The sequence below is a fragment of the Pseudorasbora parva genome, chromosome 7, assembly GCF_024679245.1.
Source record: "Pseudorasbora parva isolate DD20220531a chromosome 7, ASM2467924v1, whole genome shotgun sequence".
Lineage (NCBI taxonomy): Eukaryota > Metazoa > Chordata > Actinopteri > Cypriniformes > Gobionidae > Pseudorasbora > Pseudorasbora parva.
In genome coordinates, this window is record NC_090178.1 from 14,407,161 (window position 1) to 14,422,618 (window position 15,458).

A 15,458-nucleotide genomic window follows, 5' to 3' on the forward strand; every position below is an offset into this window, starting at 1 on the left:
AGGCATATCTGTTGGCCACTACTGAGAGAATAAAAACAGGAATTGCTGTTTATTATTATTATTATCATTATTATTATTATTATTATTATTATATATATATATATATATATATATATATATATATATATATATATATATATATATATATATATATATAATACTAATAATAATAATAATAATATTATATATATATATATATATATATATATATATATATATATATATATATATATATAATAATATTATTATTATTATTATTATTAGTTAATACCTTTAGTAAAGCCAGACAAAAAAAAAAAAAAAAAACACACACACAAAAAACATGATGCTACATCTCTGAACCCTTTACTTACACTTAAATCAACCCACATGTTAAGCCCACGTTCATACAATATAACCCACTACATAAATTCCAGATATAAAAACAATTTATGCCTTTTCTGCAGTGCTGATATAAATCTGCCGGCAAGCTGTGCTGAAAAGCAGAATCAATATCTATTTGTTTGAGCAGGATGAGCGATTAATGGCAAATTGTTTACTTGGGGTGCTGAGATTGGCTTTGCCGCGTGTTGTGCGAGACACATTCACCTGATAAAACATAACGGATTCTAATCTTCAGTGCCATGGCCTTGAATACACAATCAAATGTCCTCATTGCACAGCAAGTGACAATCGCATGCAAAATGAACCGGGACGTTTCTCAGCGCGCGCACCCCTGATTAATCCCATCCACCAATCACGCTTCAAGTCAGATGGCTTCATCAACCAATCGCACGTGGCATAAACAGCACGCTTAGCCCAATCCCTGCTCCCCGGGGGGACTGTAAGTGGCGGAAATCAGTCTTAAATAAGCTTCTCAGCTTCTGTGCTGCTTAATAATCTTATTTAAAACAAACGCGAGTATGATGGGACACTGGAAAGAGTAGGGTGAGCATATTCTAAAACAATCTTTAGAAAAGCGAATACGGAAGAAACAAAAAAAGTCCTTCGAAGAAAAAATAAAACATAACAAATACCTCTATTTAGAGATAAGATTTTCTCTCTCTGTGAAAAACGATGGGAGATTACAACCTTTTTGGCTCAATAATCACTGGCTGAAGGAGAAAAGGGGGGCTGAATAATGTAGTGTTTTCTTTCTCCGTCCCCAAGGACATTTTATTATGCTTTCAATAATTTAGTGTGCTTCGCATGTTCGGTGGTAGCTCCCGTACATCTAGACTCTTCGCAGCGAATGCTATATCATCTTTAATCTCTCATATTCGTCCTCTGCTCTGCTCTTTCTTTCTATTCATCAGCCCTTCCTCCATCATTCCGACTTGTCCCCAGTTTTTCCACTTGCAGCTGCAGCACGCACCTGTTTTTCAAAGGACGACCGTGTGGATACATCATTCTGGCCATTAGTTGCTAAATATCATCTTGTTGGAAGGCTTACGAAAACCCCAAAGTGACCTTCACTTTCTCTCACTGGCCGGCAAGGTCTAATAGCAACTCAAGTGACAGTGATCTGAAATCATCAACAAGATCTAACCTTAATCTTACCTATAGCCCCGTGCATATATGCTACAAAGCCAAGGTCGGTCAGTACATCTAAATTAGACTTTCAAATGACACAAATTTGACTTCATGCACTGTTTTCTGGTTGGTTTCATGCGTTAAAACGCAGACTGTGGATCAGTGATGGAAAGTGAAACATGGGAAGTGCTGACACCCAGAGGATGCTACACGTCATTGGTATCTACACCGGCAACAAAAGAACGTGCAGGGAAAAAAAAAAAAAAAATAATAATATTTGATTAAGAAAAATTATTATCTGATCTCATTAAAACAAGTTTCTTTAAAAGTATTTTCTTATTGATGTAGAAATGAAATACATAAAATATAGATTAGTAGGTTTTTGTGCAAAAAGAAACGAGCCATCCATCATCTCAAACCTTTTTTTTCTTTCTCTGTCCCTCTCTCAGTCCCTCTGATGGCTGAAGCTCACAGGTCTAATCCACTTGTTCTGTGTGTGTGCATTTCTGCTGTCAGTATCCTGCTTAGAATAAATATTTGAACAGCTGTGCTTACACATCTCATTGATTAACCTCACTCCAGGGGCAGGAAACACAACTTAGGCTTGCACCCTCGCCGCTTAACATAATCTTCCCTCACCTGCGCAGCAGTGCCCAAAGTGCTCCACGCAAACCGATACTCATTTAAACGACCAAAAATGTAGTACCTATACGCAGTTTTCGTCAAAGTGTTCCGTCAACCATTTGCAACATTTGACTTTGAGATATCTACAGACTTTAAACTGTGAAATAATCTTCTTCTGTCATACTTTGACAGATTTATGTCATTACAGGCAGCAGGTGATATATCTGGCTATGAATTCAATCTTTTTCAGTGCACTGAACTAGCAGTCAATGGTTTAAAGTATCTGATTTGGGTTGCTGATATCGAGAGATCATGATGATCAATGGTTGATTTAATGTAGATGTAATCTTAATACAAGATAAAGACAGAAAATGAGATACTAGTGCTGTCAAATGATTAATCACGATTAACCGCATTCACAATAAAAGTTTGTGTTTACATAATATGTGTGTAGGCCTACTGTGTATAATTATTATGTACACGCACGCACGCACGCACGCACGCACGCACGCACGCACACACACACACACACACACATTTAATTAAAAAAATATGGATGGATGGATGGATGGACATTATTTTATTAATATGAATAAGTAATATTTTTAACATTATAAATATTAAGATTTTTTCTTAACTTTGTTACTATGTTTACCAGTGTTTATAGTGGCAGGTTAATTTCAAGCTGTAATCAAAACTGACTGGAACTACTTGTGCATTAAACAATTTTACTGCACACTTTCCAGCCAATCAGAATCGAGTATTTACACAGACCATGGTATAAGAGTAAATTGTACATGTTTTTTATAAAGATGCACATTTTATAAGTAGCCTATTTCATGCTATTATTCATTACACTCAATTGCTTATCGATGAGCAAATCAGAGTGTGACTGATAATGTAAAAGATAATAATAATAATTAATTATAATTAACAATTAATTGCTCACTTAAATGAATAGCATTGGAATAAAGCTAGTGAAAAATCCTTATTACTGCAGCAAACTATGTTTCTATTTAACATCATAAACAAAATATACATTCATAATAGTTAGATAAGTAGTAGTGGTAATAAATAATAAAGCAAGGGACACTAAAATGTGTGTGTGTGTGTGTGTGTGTGTGTGTGTGTGTGTGTGTGTGTGTGTGTGTGTCTTTGTGTGTTTGTTTGTGTGTGTGTGTGTGTGTGGGGGGGGGGGGGGGGGAGGGGGTCTTTTTATTCATTTTGCAGTAACGTTTAGTTTCTTATCTTCCCAGCATATCTGCAGGCCTATTTAGTCTTCATATTTCAAAGATGGAAAATAGCTGCAAACAACTTTTTTTGTAAAAAGGTTATGTTGGCAGAAAATTACATGTATATATATAAAGGATCTACCTAGAACCACCATTACACTATAATAAAAAAATAATAAAAAAAATTAAAATCTGCATTTTTTGTCATCCAACAATGTTAGAAGTACAATATGATGTCTAGAAAAAACATTGTTTCCAACCAATTAGATACATCTTCTCAGAAAATATTTGAGTGCTGCAGCAAACTAAGTTAGTCTAATTGATTTCTCACAACTGGCAACTGTCCAGAGGAGATTATATATGGTGGCTTGTCTAATATTCTCAATTTAAACACAATACATGTTTTAATTGCCTAATAATATACATTTTTAAATAACTAAATATGCTGTGTATGATATTTACTAAAATTCACACACATACACACACACATACACGTCTGGTTTGCTATTTTTGTGGGGACTCTGACTGTCCATAAATGTAATAGATTTTATACAGAACAAACTGTATATTTTATCTCCTACACTAACCCTACCCCTAAACCTACCCATCACAAAAACTTTCTCCACTTTTACATTTTGGAAAAACATCACTTAGTATGATAAGCTTGTTTCCTCATGGGGACCGCAATTGAGTCCTATGAGTCAGTGTGCATTCAGGTGAAAGTCCCTACCGGGATAGAAAAAACATGAACACACACACGCACTCACACGCACACACACTTTCATAATGAGCAATGGGCCTGGGTCTTTCTATCTCATAGGTTCATCCTGGTGACCGTGATACCGGTTTAGTGATGATCACAACTACTGCTCTGTCTTTCAATGGTCACGCAATGACAATAGCAGTGACTTCTCATCGGCGGAGTGCAGGCGTTACAGGATTACTAACTGTGTCAGGTGGGGAGCTCAGAGTCTACACTGTTTACTGATGAGCAAGTAGATAAACAGATCAAAAGTACGAAAGAGATATGAATAGGGGTTTGGTTGAATGTTCTTTGGTTGCAGGTGCGGGTCAGAGAAGTCGACGTTTCAATTCCGAAGATGGATGCCTCTCCTCTGCAGGAACAAAAGGCGAAAAATCTAGCTCGAATCAAAAACACCTTCACTAAAAGGATCAGATGGGCCTCCCACTTTTCACAGGCCCACAGATGAGTGGAAAAATAACAGGCTTTTCTTATTTTCCCCTTGCACATCAATCTTAGGCAGAGAAACATCTGCTCATAAGAGCAAAAGGACGTGGGTGCACATGTGAACGCACACACAAATATACACATAAACATGCCATCTTGCCCTCACTTCCATGAACTTTCAGCTTTTGGATCAGTGACCACCAAATGGATCATCACCCTGGGCCTGAACTACCAGGAATAGCATCTAACTCTTCAAAACTCCATGACATTTACAGAGAAATAAAGGCATTTTAAATGCGTTTAGTTTAATTTCTGATTTTAAATGCTAAGAAAAAATAAATCACATTGATGTATAATCGTATTAATAATAATAAAACTGTAATCTTGATACTGATATATATTAAAAGCACAGTATGTAAGTTTCCCCGCTAGAGGTCGCTTATTCAATACAAAGGCGTAGTTTGATGTTGCCATGAATGAGAATGTGTAACAGAGGCCAGCTAGTAGTTGCGGTGTGAGTAAACCTCACTCCTCTGATCTCAAGCGACTCTTTAGCGACGCTCAGCTTTTAGCCTCCTTATTAGAGCGTCTGACTCTCATGCCGGTGGATGAGTCCCGCTTGGAGCTGGCGGTTTGAACTGGAGGGGTTATATTGGTGCCGTGACCCAGGTGGGAGTGAGGTTTAAGAGGGTAAGTGTAACAGAGGCCAGCTAGTAGTCACTGTGCAAGTAAACCTCACTCCTCTGACCTCAAGCTCTAGTGTCTGACACTAGTGCTTGCAGCCTTTAGCCTCCTTGTTAGAGCATCCAAATCTCATGCCGGCGGACCCGGGTTCGAGTCCCGCTTGGAGTTACAAGTCTGACTCTCTAACCATTAGGTCACAACTGCCTATTATAACCCTATAACCCTATAATAGCAAAATGCCCTATAATTCCAGTTAATTTTGAGGAAAGTAAAACAAAAGAAGTTGATGGATTGATTGATTGATTATGTCCTGGCATGTTTCACAGCTTCTGACTTGCTATGAATTCTATATATTTAATGTCTGACCATTTCAAGAAAACTAGTATATTTCTGATCTGTGGCCTAGAAACTGAAATCAATTTTTATTTCTTTCTACGTGTATGCAATTAAAATATCTTGCTATTCTAAATAGCAGTTAAAAAAGTCATTTTATACCATTAAATTTCCATAGATAAATTAAACTAAAATAAAAGTAATACTTGAGGCTGCTACTTGTTGAATATCAGTTGGTCCATGAACTAGCGTTTTCACTCCAACAGCAGTTACACTAAAAGAACAGGAGATAAAGGTATTTTAAGGTAATAAAGGTATCTTTTCACATTCTCTCGTAATCTTTAATCAAAATAACCTTCTCTTCCCACTTGCAGTGACATCTACTCTCTGATGGCTTTTTTCGGCAAAAGGATGAGAAAACCTGTCAATCATATGAGATTTCAGTAATAGCACACCACAATACAAAAATTAAAGCAGTGGTTCTGTGGGGTTTTTTTTAGGCTTGGTTGTGTTTATGGGGAGCAGTATAACATGTCTTAATACTTTTTTTTTTTTAAACAGCAAATTTTTCTTATATTTTTCCTTTATTCCACACAACTGTCTCAACTGTCCTTTGAACGGCTTGTTTGATTCCTGCTTCTATGAAGCCCATTCCTCCGAAAAATGCAACGGTCTTAAGCCTAGTTCACACTGCCCGATTTTGAGTCGCCGACAGGTTTTGTGAAATCGCCGACAAATGCCCGAGATCACAGGCAAATCGGTGCTCATGCACGCGAGTGACAATCACGCAGTGTGAATAATCAAAGACGCGATCAGAGAGAATCGCCGACGAGTCGCCGACGCCGGTGAGATATTTGGCATGCTAAATATCTGGAGCTGTCGGCGATTCAAACTCCTGCTGTGTGAACTGCGTTCTGACTGAAAATTACATCGGGAATGACCGACAGCCAATGAAAGAGTGAGATACAGGGCAGCAGGACGTTCAGAGAGGAGTTATAGAGCAGAATATCAGTATTTTAATAGATATATTTACAATTCTATCAAACAGAAACAAAGCCCAAACATTTGCACATCCAGCCACAGCAGCAGCGCATTACAAAATTGTTTATTTACCTCAAACTGTCTTTGCAGAACACAATCCTGGCTCCCTCTGTCTCTCCAACAATTTCTTCCACCATAATCTTTTTTCTTTTTCTCCACAAATCAGCGCACATACAGTTTCAAGCAAACGTTGTGCAGTTTATCATTTTAAATAACAATTCAAAGTCTCGCGCGAGAACTCCCGTCTGATGCACGTGTGATCTCGCGTTGTTTACTCGGCACATCGCACGTGTGTTTGGGAAACGTAGTTTGCGCACCGGAGAGAGAGAGAGTTGTCGGCGATTCTTCCTCTTGTTCAGTCATGTAGTGTGAACTCCTCTGTCGTCAAACCATCGTGCAGTGTGAACACAGCAGTGACTGAATGATACCCCAGATAGTCATGCAGTGTGAATAGAGCAGTGACCCGACGAGTTTGAAAATCGTGCAGTCTGAACTAGGCTTTAGATTGGTTAGATGGCTAAATGTAGTTTCATGTATTTTTATTGGCTGCAGTGCCAAGCACAGGTTGTCTGGAAATGCCACGCCCCTTACCATTATGGGCAGGAAGTCACATCTGCAGTGACTAGCAAGGGTTTATGATGTCACCAACCTGGCGAGAAGCTCGTTGTAGTTTTTGTGACAATAAACTGGCGTAACTTTAAAAGACAATGTCTCTGTTTGCACTGAACTTTCAGCTCTGTAATTTGTTTTTCAGGGTTGGGTTTGGCCTCTTAGTTCCAGTGAAATAATTCTTAATGCTTCAGCATACCAAGACATTTTGGACAATTTCATGCTCCCAACTTTATGGGATCAGTTTGGATTGGCCCCCCTTCCTGTTCCAACATGACTGTGCACCAGTGCACAAAGTAAGGTCCATAATGACATGGATGAGTGAGTTTGGTGTGGAGGAACTTGACTGACCTATACTGCGAGCCAGGCCTTCTCGTCATCAGTGCCTGACCTCACAAATGCGCTTCTAGAAAAGTTGTCAAAAAAATCCCATAAATGCACTCCTAAATCTTGTGGAAAGCCTTCCCAGAAGAGTTGAAGCTGTTATAGCTGTGAAGGGTGGACCAACTCTATTTTAAACCCTACAGATTAAGATTAGGGATGTCATTAAAGTTCATGTACATGTAAAGGTAAGCGTCTCAAATTTTTTGGCAATATAGTGTACACCATATAGAGAAGAAAAAACACTTAAAACTTCTATTTAATGTTCACTTTAAGAGAGTAGAAATAAATATGCATTTGTTAGTATATGCATTGGCTTGATTAAAACAGCCTTCAGATTGGGAATTCAACAGTGTACATACTGAGTGTCTCACCCTGAGCTAATGTTCCTATGGAAACCACTTTGATGGCACATGTATGTTCAAGAGTCTTAGGTGCATTAGGCATTCCTACATGTCCATCTGTGGTGCCTCTCAAAAGTGTGTGGCATTATCAGACAAATTACCCCTAATCCCACTAATCAAACCATTCATCTCTCCTCTTTCAATCTCTCCTGCTCGCTTTCACTGGGTCAATCTTAGCATGTTAGAAGAGATTTTCTATCTTTTATAGATTCTATTTTGTATGGGCTGCAGGTTAGATGTGACTCTAGAGATGTGAGAGGGGGTAATCATACAGATAGGTCGGGGAGCTCTTTACAGCATGTTGTCTTTCGTGCTCCATCACAGACACACACATACTCCCACGCACAAACACAACAGATCTATCGGCAGGAGCACGTATTCACTAATAAGCAGCTCCCTTGGACTTTTTAAAGCTCATCGAGGGCCAGACACCAATCTGAAATGCCTGTATTCGTTTGTGGGAGCACTTTTAAGCATTTTGATATCACACAATTATCACTTTAAGAATTAACTTCAAGATCACTTTGGATTATTATTATTATAACCCTTGTTCAGTCAAGAGCAGAGAGTTATTTTCTTTGCCCTTTGTTTTATGATTAACATGACAGACAGCAGCAGGATTATTAGCCTTAGTTTAAGAGTTTATTCTAGGACCCAATATACTGTTACACAACATACTTCATCTTTCCAAAACGGACTCTTCTCTAGTCACAATGCACATAACATTACAATAATAATGAACATTTATCAACTTGATAAACAACTTGCAGAGCTCACTCTTGTATCACCTGACTGCTGCAAATTCATTTTGCCGTTGATATTGTTATATATATAACAATATATAACAATATATATATATATATATATATATATATATATATATATATATATATATATATATATATATATATATATATATATATATATATATATATATATATATATTGTGTAGTACAAGTGTAGTACTAAATTTCTATTAGCATAACATGCCTGGACATTTTACTTTATTTCTTATTTCATTCATTTTTTATGTTTAATTTATATTATTCTCAATGCTGATTCTCTTTATTTTAATACAGTCATTTTACTACAGATTTAGAGCTATTATTAGCCAATTACTTGACAAACATGAGGCGTCTCATTGTAAACAGAGATAATATAGCTGAAACAACTTCAGTCGCAAAGTAAACAATGAAAAACTGATATTCTCCTGAACAACAATGCAACACCCTCTTGAAACAAACCCTCAAAAATCCCACGGTGAAAGTGTGCATGAAATAGCAATGAACCCCTAAAGCAAGACAGATGTTTGACAAATTTCCCCTTCCTCAACACCCCCATCCCCTATGAATGTTTACAATAGACTAGTCACAGTCTCATAGCAAAACATACATTGCTAAAATACATATACTCACCCAACCTGGGGCATTTTTTTATTATCAGGCATAGAGGCAGTAAAACTGCTTAATTAAAACATTAATATTTCATGAGCTCTGGAGAACTGTGGAGGGCCCATGAGCTAGCATTGGCAACGTTAAGAGAGCGAGAGCGAGAGAGTGAAAAAGATACAGAGACGGACCATCCGTCCAGTAGAGATAAGCACAGCGCTTATCCCTCTCAAAGCAGTTTTATAAGCTGCACGTCTAAAAACGATTGTGCCCCTGGTGGCCAAACACGATCATAACACATATACCCCCACAAACACAAGCAGTGACAGAGTGCCGCCCGCACAACCGTTTTCAGCCATCCACAATGAAATGGCTCAGCATGAAACAACTCACTAGCCTGCAGAAGTGTGTGTGTGTGTGTTTTGTTATAGTCAGAGGAAACATGACTATAACAAAACAGTAAGTTAAATCTTGTTATTGTGCCTGATGAAGAACTGACGACTATGGGGGCAGTCTATTTCAAATCACTCGTTTAGCAACATTACAGCCAAACTGTAATCAGCCCTGCTCTCGATTCAAAGCACCTCGCTGAGAAAGAACAAGTATGTGCTTACATATTGCTTTACCAAAGCTCTCTGCATCAGTCTCAAACAGTGAAAAAGTGCAAGTCATGAGGACAGGATATTCTTCTCTCTGTTGTTGTCACCTCACACCTCTTTCTCACTCAACTCCTCCTCCATTCTGTCTCTCAAATCCAGCCCGTAATCTGTCACTGCTCTGAGCTGCGAGAGATGAATCTACTCATCTGCCTTGATGCCTTGCCTCTGCGCAATGGGTCACATTCACACAATAGACACGCCTTTAGCATTTTAAGATGGAATGCACACTCTTTCCCTCATGAGTCTATTTAACTCTCCACTTTCCCTCTTAGGAATAAGAGAGGGGTGGGCCACTTAACCCCCCACCCCCACCCGTCTCCAAATTGGCCGCAGATAAAACGGACAGCCTGTCATTAAGACTGAGCTGGGGATAACCATGGAGTGATAGGTCTCAGAGAGCATCGTAATGATGCACAGCCTATCTTTCAAAAGTCATCTTTCATTTGCCTTTCTATCCTGGCTCCATCCAGTGGGCCCAGCCGGACATTCCTGGCTTGCCTCCCAAGCTCTCGATCAATTAATGAGATGTTCACTCCTTATCATGCCCTCTGCCCATCTATTCATCTGCCTTGTTTGTCTTAGTTGCCATTCACATAGGAAAAGTTCTGCTATACGTGCATTAGACAGTGTGTTTGACTGTTGTGGTGTCATCTTTTTTTTAAATATAAAAATACTGCAGAGTTAAACAAGCTTTTTTTTTTTAGATATCTTTGGATACTGTGAGCTGTGGCGATCCATTACCCTCTTATGTTTTTAAATAGCAGAAAAAAGGAAGGGATATAAGAGGAGAAGAAGAAGAAGAAGAAGAAGAAGAAGAGGAAGAAGAAGAAGAAGAAGAAGAAGGAGGAGGAGGAGGAGGAGGAGGAGGAGGAGGAGGAGGAGGAGGAGGAGGAGGAGGAGGAGAAAGTCCACATAAAGGTCACATAGTGCAAGGGAGTGAGTGATCTTCCACTCCGATGGCTGTAGCCTCTCCTAGGGGTTGAGTTTCTGTGCCACATCCACTCTTGGAAAAGAGATCACATCATAGCTCTGAACTCAGTAACCAGCCACATTCCCTTCCTAATAATCAATCTCCAAACACAGCACCACTGCTATCCTGTATCACTCCCAAAGCATGTCTGCCGCATCAACTGTCCCATGGGCCGATCCGATATCCCTATCTGAACCCTCACAGGATTACACATGGCGCCAAGAAGCCAAGGTCACCTAGCTAGGACACATCAGCTGAAACCTAAAACTCCTTTTTTCTCTCTTCTTTTTTAACCTCCATCAGTTCTCTCTGAACTATTGTTTGTTCAAATGTTCTGTTGCTTTGCTACTAAATATGACAAGCTACCAACTCCACAGTGATAGAACAACATTTTTTGAATTCAATAAGCATTGAACCACTCTGAATTATAACTAAACAAAAAACTGTTAGCTTACCGCTAGTGTTAGTGTCAGTGGTTCCTTCTTTCACAACAGGGATGCAGTTCTCCAAGTAGACCCCATCTCTGTAGCATCCATTGGTTTCTTTGTCCAGAGGAGGCTGGTCCCAACACTGGCATGGTGTCTGCATGATGCCACAGGGCCGGTTGGAGGTACTGTAGGTCAGGCAGTCCTCCAACCACTGGCACAGCATTTGACAGGCTGCCATGCTGGGGTTACGCTTCCCAACCACAAGATACTCCACCTTAAATTCCCCATCCCCATTCCTGGACCCGGCACCTGCTCTGGGCAGCCCTTTCCGGATCTGCAGGAATTGTTTCCCAGCTTCCAGGAAGGCAACGTGGGTAGAGGCATCACACAGCTTCACCACCTCGTCGAAGCTCTCCATCCCGAGGAAGGTCCGTGTTGTCTCCAAGAAAGAGTCAAACTGGAAGGTCCGGTGTTGTCGGGGAATGCAGTCTCTGGTTGGTTTTGTGACCTTGATGAAGATGGTGTAGCGCCGTGGGTCTGGGTTCTGCAGGGTCCAGGAGCAGGGCGTGCTGGGAAATACAGAGGACGAGAGGAAGAATCCAAAGAAGCGGCTCTGGACCAGTGTGGAGCAGGTGTCAGACTCCGGACCAGAGGGAGCAGCGTTGAGCATGTCCAGCCGCAGCAGTTGAAGAAGAGGTAACAGCAGCACCAACGATGAACAGTTCGGTAGGAATTTTGATATCATGGCTGTAAACGGCAGAACGGTTTGCAGAAAGGCTGAAGATAACTTTTTCTGCGTCTTTGCTTGTGAACGTAGGATCAACAGCCTTGTTTTGTTGACAAGCCAATATTCTCAGATGTTTGCAGGACCATCTGAACCAACAGCTCAGGATGAGAGGGAACTTTGGCTCATTGATCCAGTTTGCTGTCCATGATGCCAGGCGCCCTCAGAGAGATCTGCAGGATTAGAGAAGACAGAGAAAAGACTGTATGAGCCAGATGGGAAAACAACAGCAATTATCCATTGACCAGATATGAGTGAACATAATAACTTCAAAAGTGTGTAGACACCAACATGACAAAGTTTGGTACTTAGGAATTACCACGCTGGGATATATTGATTAAGAAGTGCCACACCTGTGCTTCACATTCAAAAAGAACACTTTGTACCCTGCAAGCAGTCACTTTCTACAAAAACGTCATCCTCAATCTTGCATTTCATCAGTGAGCTCAATAATTTGTCCAATTATGGAGCAATCAATTACAAAAATATGAACACCTGCTGTCATTCATTATTTCCAGTGCATTTGCTTCATGCCAAAATGATCAATAGCCTCAGTCCTCAGCGAATCATTAGGCTAAAAGTGGCTGGATCATCTCTCAGACGGGCCAGCTTGTCATTCCTTTCCCTGACAATTGAGTGTCTCGTGCAGTTTTACAGCACTTAAAGAAAAGAAATATGTGAGGTCACATCCAAGAGCAGTAGACAGACATCTTGGAGACTATTCTGATGTAATCGCAACATTTCCATGTGCCATTAGTCACTTTACAAAGTGAGCGCCCAAGCACCAGGCTCACCCAGAGAGCCACATACTATACAGGAAGATACCATGCAGATTTTATTCTAGGTTAATCATCCTTATCTAAAGGCATTAGCTTTGTTCCTCATATGCAGCATGCTAAGAAATGAGACAAACCCAGACAGGGGGGGAAAAGTGCACCGAGTCATATATGGGTTTTAAATACTGGAGGATTCTGGAAATGGGTAAAGAAAAATGGGAAGCTTCACATTAAGTGATCTTTATAATAATCATTATGTCTTGAATATGTGTAATGAATATGTTCAGCAAACTTAGTATGTTCATTCCTTCCAGTATTGTTAATAAATATAGCAGTCGCTATTGCCGTGTATAGCGGAGTATTGTCTGAGAACAGGAGTTTCCACAAACATGCTGGATAATGCTGTTATGAATGTGTGTGGGTGAGATCGATGTGTATGTCTATGAGAGTGTGCATTCTTCAGCAAATGAATGAAACCAAAAGATCTGTGTATGCCTGTGTATTACAACTACAGAACTGAATCCAGTTTTGTGAATGTGCAAGAGTGAGTATGTGTAGTTTGCACCATATTTTGTTTTTAGTCATACATTTTGTCTTTTGATAAAAATGTAATTTGTCAGTAATTTGTCATACTTTATTCATTAGAGGGCGTTCATACATAATAGCAATGTCAGGTAAAGAAAAATCAACTAACACTAATGAATAAAGTATGACAAATTACTGACTTTTGATCGTGTGGGCTCCGACGCGATTGGGGGCAGCATAAGTTCAGCTCCAACCCCAATTAAACATACCTCAACCAGCTAATCAAAGTCTTAATTAGGCTGGTCACACACTTGAAGATTTTAAAGGTCCCGTTCTTCGCGATTCCATCTTTCAAACTTTAGATAGTGTGTAATGTTGCTGTTAGAGCATAAATAATACCTGTAAAATTATAAAGCTCAAAGTCCAATGCCAAGCGAGATATTTTATTTAACAGAAGTTCCTTTTCAAAGCCTACAGCGGACGGCCGGTTTGGACTACAGCAGGAAGTGCAGGGATGTAATGACGTCACTAGAACCGTTTGTTGACTAACCCTCCGCCCACAAGAACACGCAAAAAAGGGGGCGTGGTCTTGTTGCTCTCCCACGTGAAGAAGAGCGCGCATTCAGCGCTTGCATCTCCCCGTTATCGTAAGAGGCGGGACCTTTCCGGGCAAAGTGCGCTAAGCTGCTGTCCAATCACAACACGGGAAGCGCTGGCCCAATCAGAACTCGTTACGTATTTCTGAAGGAGGGACTTTATAGAACAAGGAAATCATCAGGCCGTTTGGACATAGGAAACAGCGCTGTACAGATAAGTAAATTGTGGGAAAAATACTGTTTTTTTACATGCAAAACATGAACTCATGTTTTATTGCACACTGTAAACATAATCAAAGCTTCGAAAACACGCGAAGAATGGGACCTTTAAGTCCAATTCTGAGCCTGATTTTCACCCCCAGGCAATCTGGGGGGGGTGTGTCCCGATTCTAGGCTAGTCGCAAACCTCAATCGTGTGGTGTCCTTGCGACTATTTTACTGCTCCCAATCGCGTCAGAGCCCGTACGATCCCAAGTCAAACATGATCCAGGTCCGAGTTTGGAATCCCCTGGGTAAAGAGTTTATATTTTAATAACAAAACTAAACTCCCAAACCTTTCACCTCAGACTGCATCCTGTAGTCACCTAGGGTGAAAAGCAGACCAAAATATGTTGATGTTGCTGACTGCACAGGTGGTTTAATCTTTTCATGGGCCGATAACATAAAAAAGCTCCAATTGATCTCAGCATGACCTCAAACATTGCCTTACACACACAAACACACAACGGCACATATCTGTTTGGTCCAAGATACGCTGTGTTCAGGTTGCTCAGAGCAAAAGTCTTTAAGTTCAAAGACTGGGTGTATTTTAAACAAAATAAACAGTGATTTTTATACCAGTGGTATCCATAATGAAGCTGGAAGGTGTAATCGTATAACCCATGGTTTAAATTAGCCTTGACGTCAACCAGGACACTTTCAAGGCTGAATCACATGAAGGACCTCTACAGATGCAGGGATGAGCACTCGTTCTCCTCTTCCCCAAGAAATGTTACTATCCAAGCATGCCCTGGAAGGGGTCGGCAAGTGTTGCGCAGTGGCCAGCCCATTGTAGACATGTCTTGTTTATTGATCGGTAGCAGTGACACACAGAAAAACTGCTATTCGGTTATTTGAGCCCAAGCTTTTACACTCTATGCCATTTCGGAAGAAAGGCTGTACAACTTACATTTTGGATGGATACAAAAGAGCCAGGTGAGAAAAAAAAAAAAACAGATGAGTCTGGTTGGTTGTATCTTTAGGGCTATTTCACACTGCACCGACAGACACAGACCAACGCTGACATTCACCAAATTGCAGCACATCACTTCTAAGACGTTTTAA

The 15,458-nt window shown here is 40.1% G+C and overlaps 1 protein-coding gene across 7 annotated transcripts in view; it reads right to left on the reverse strand.

Annotated features, from left to right (window-relative positions):
• Window positions 1-15,458, reverse strand: part of adgrb1a (adhesion G protein-coupled receptor B1a) — a 116,765-nt gene that overhangs the window by 69,834 nt on the left and 31,473 nt on the right. For all 7 annotated transcript variants that reach the window (XM_067448261.1, XM_067448260.1, XM_067448263.1 and 4 more), the window contains exon 2: window positions 11,482-12,411. In XM_067448261.1, the coding sequence (XP_067304362.1) occupies window positions 11,482-12,199 (718 nt within the window). In that variant the 5' untranslated portion in view covers window positions 12,200-12,411. The remainder of the gene's footprint in view (window positions 1-11,481; window positions 12,412-15,458) is intronic.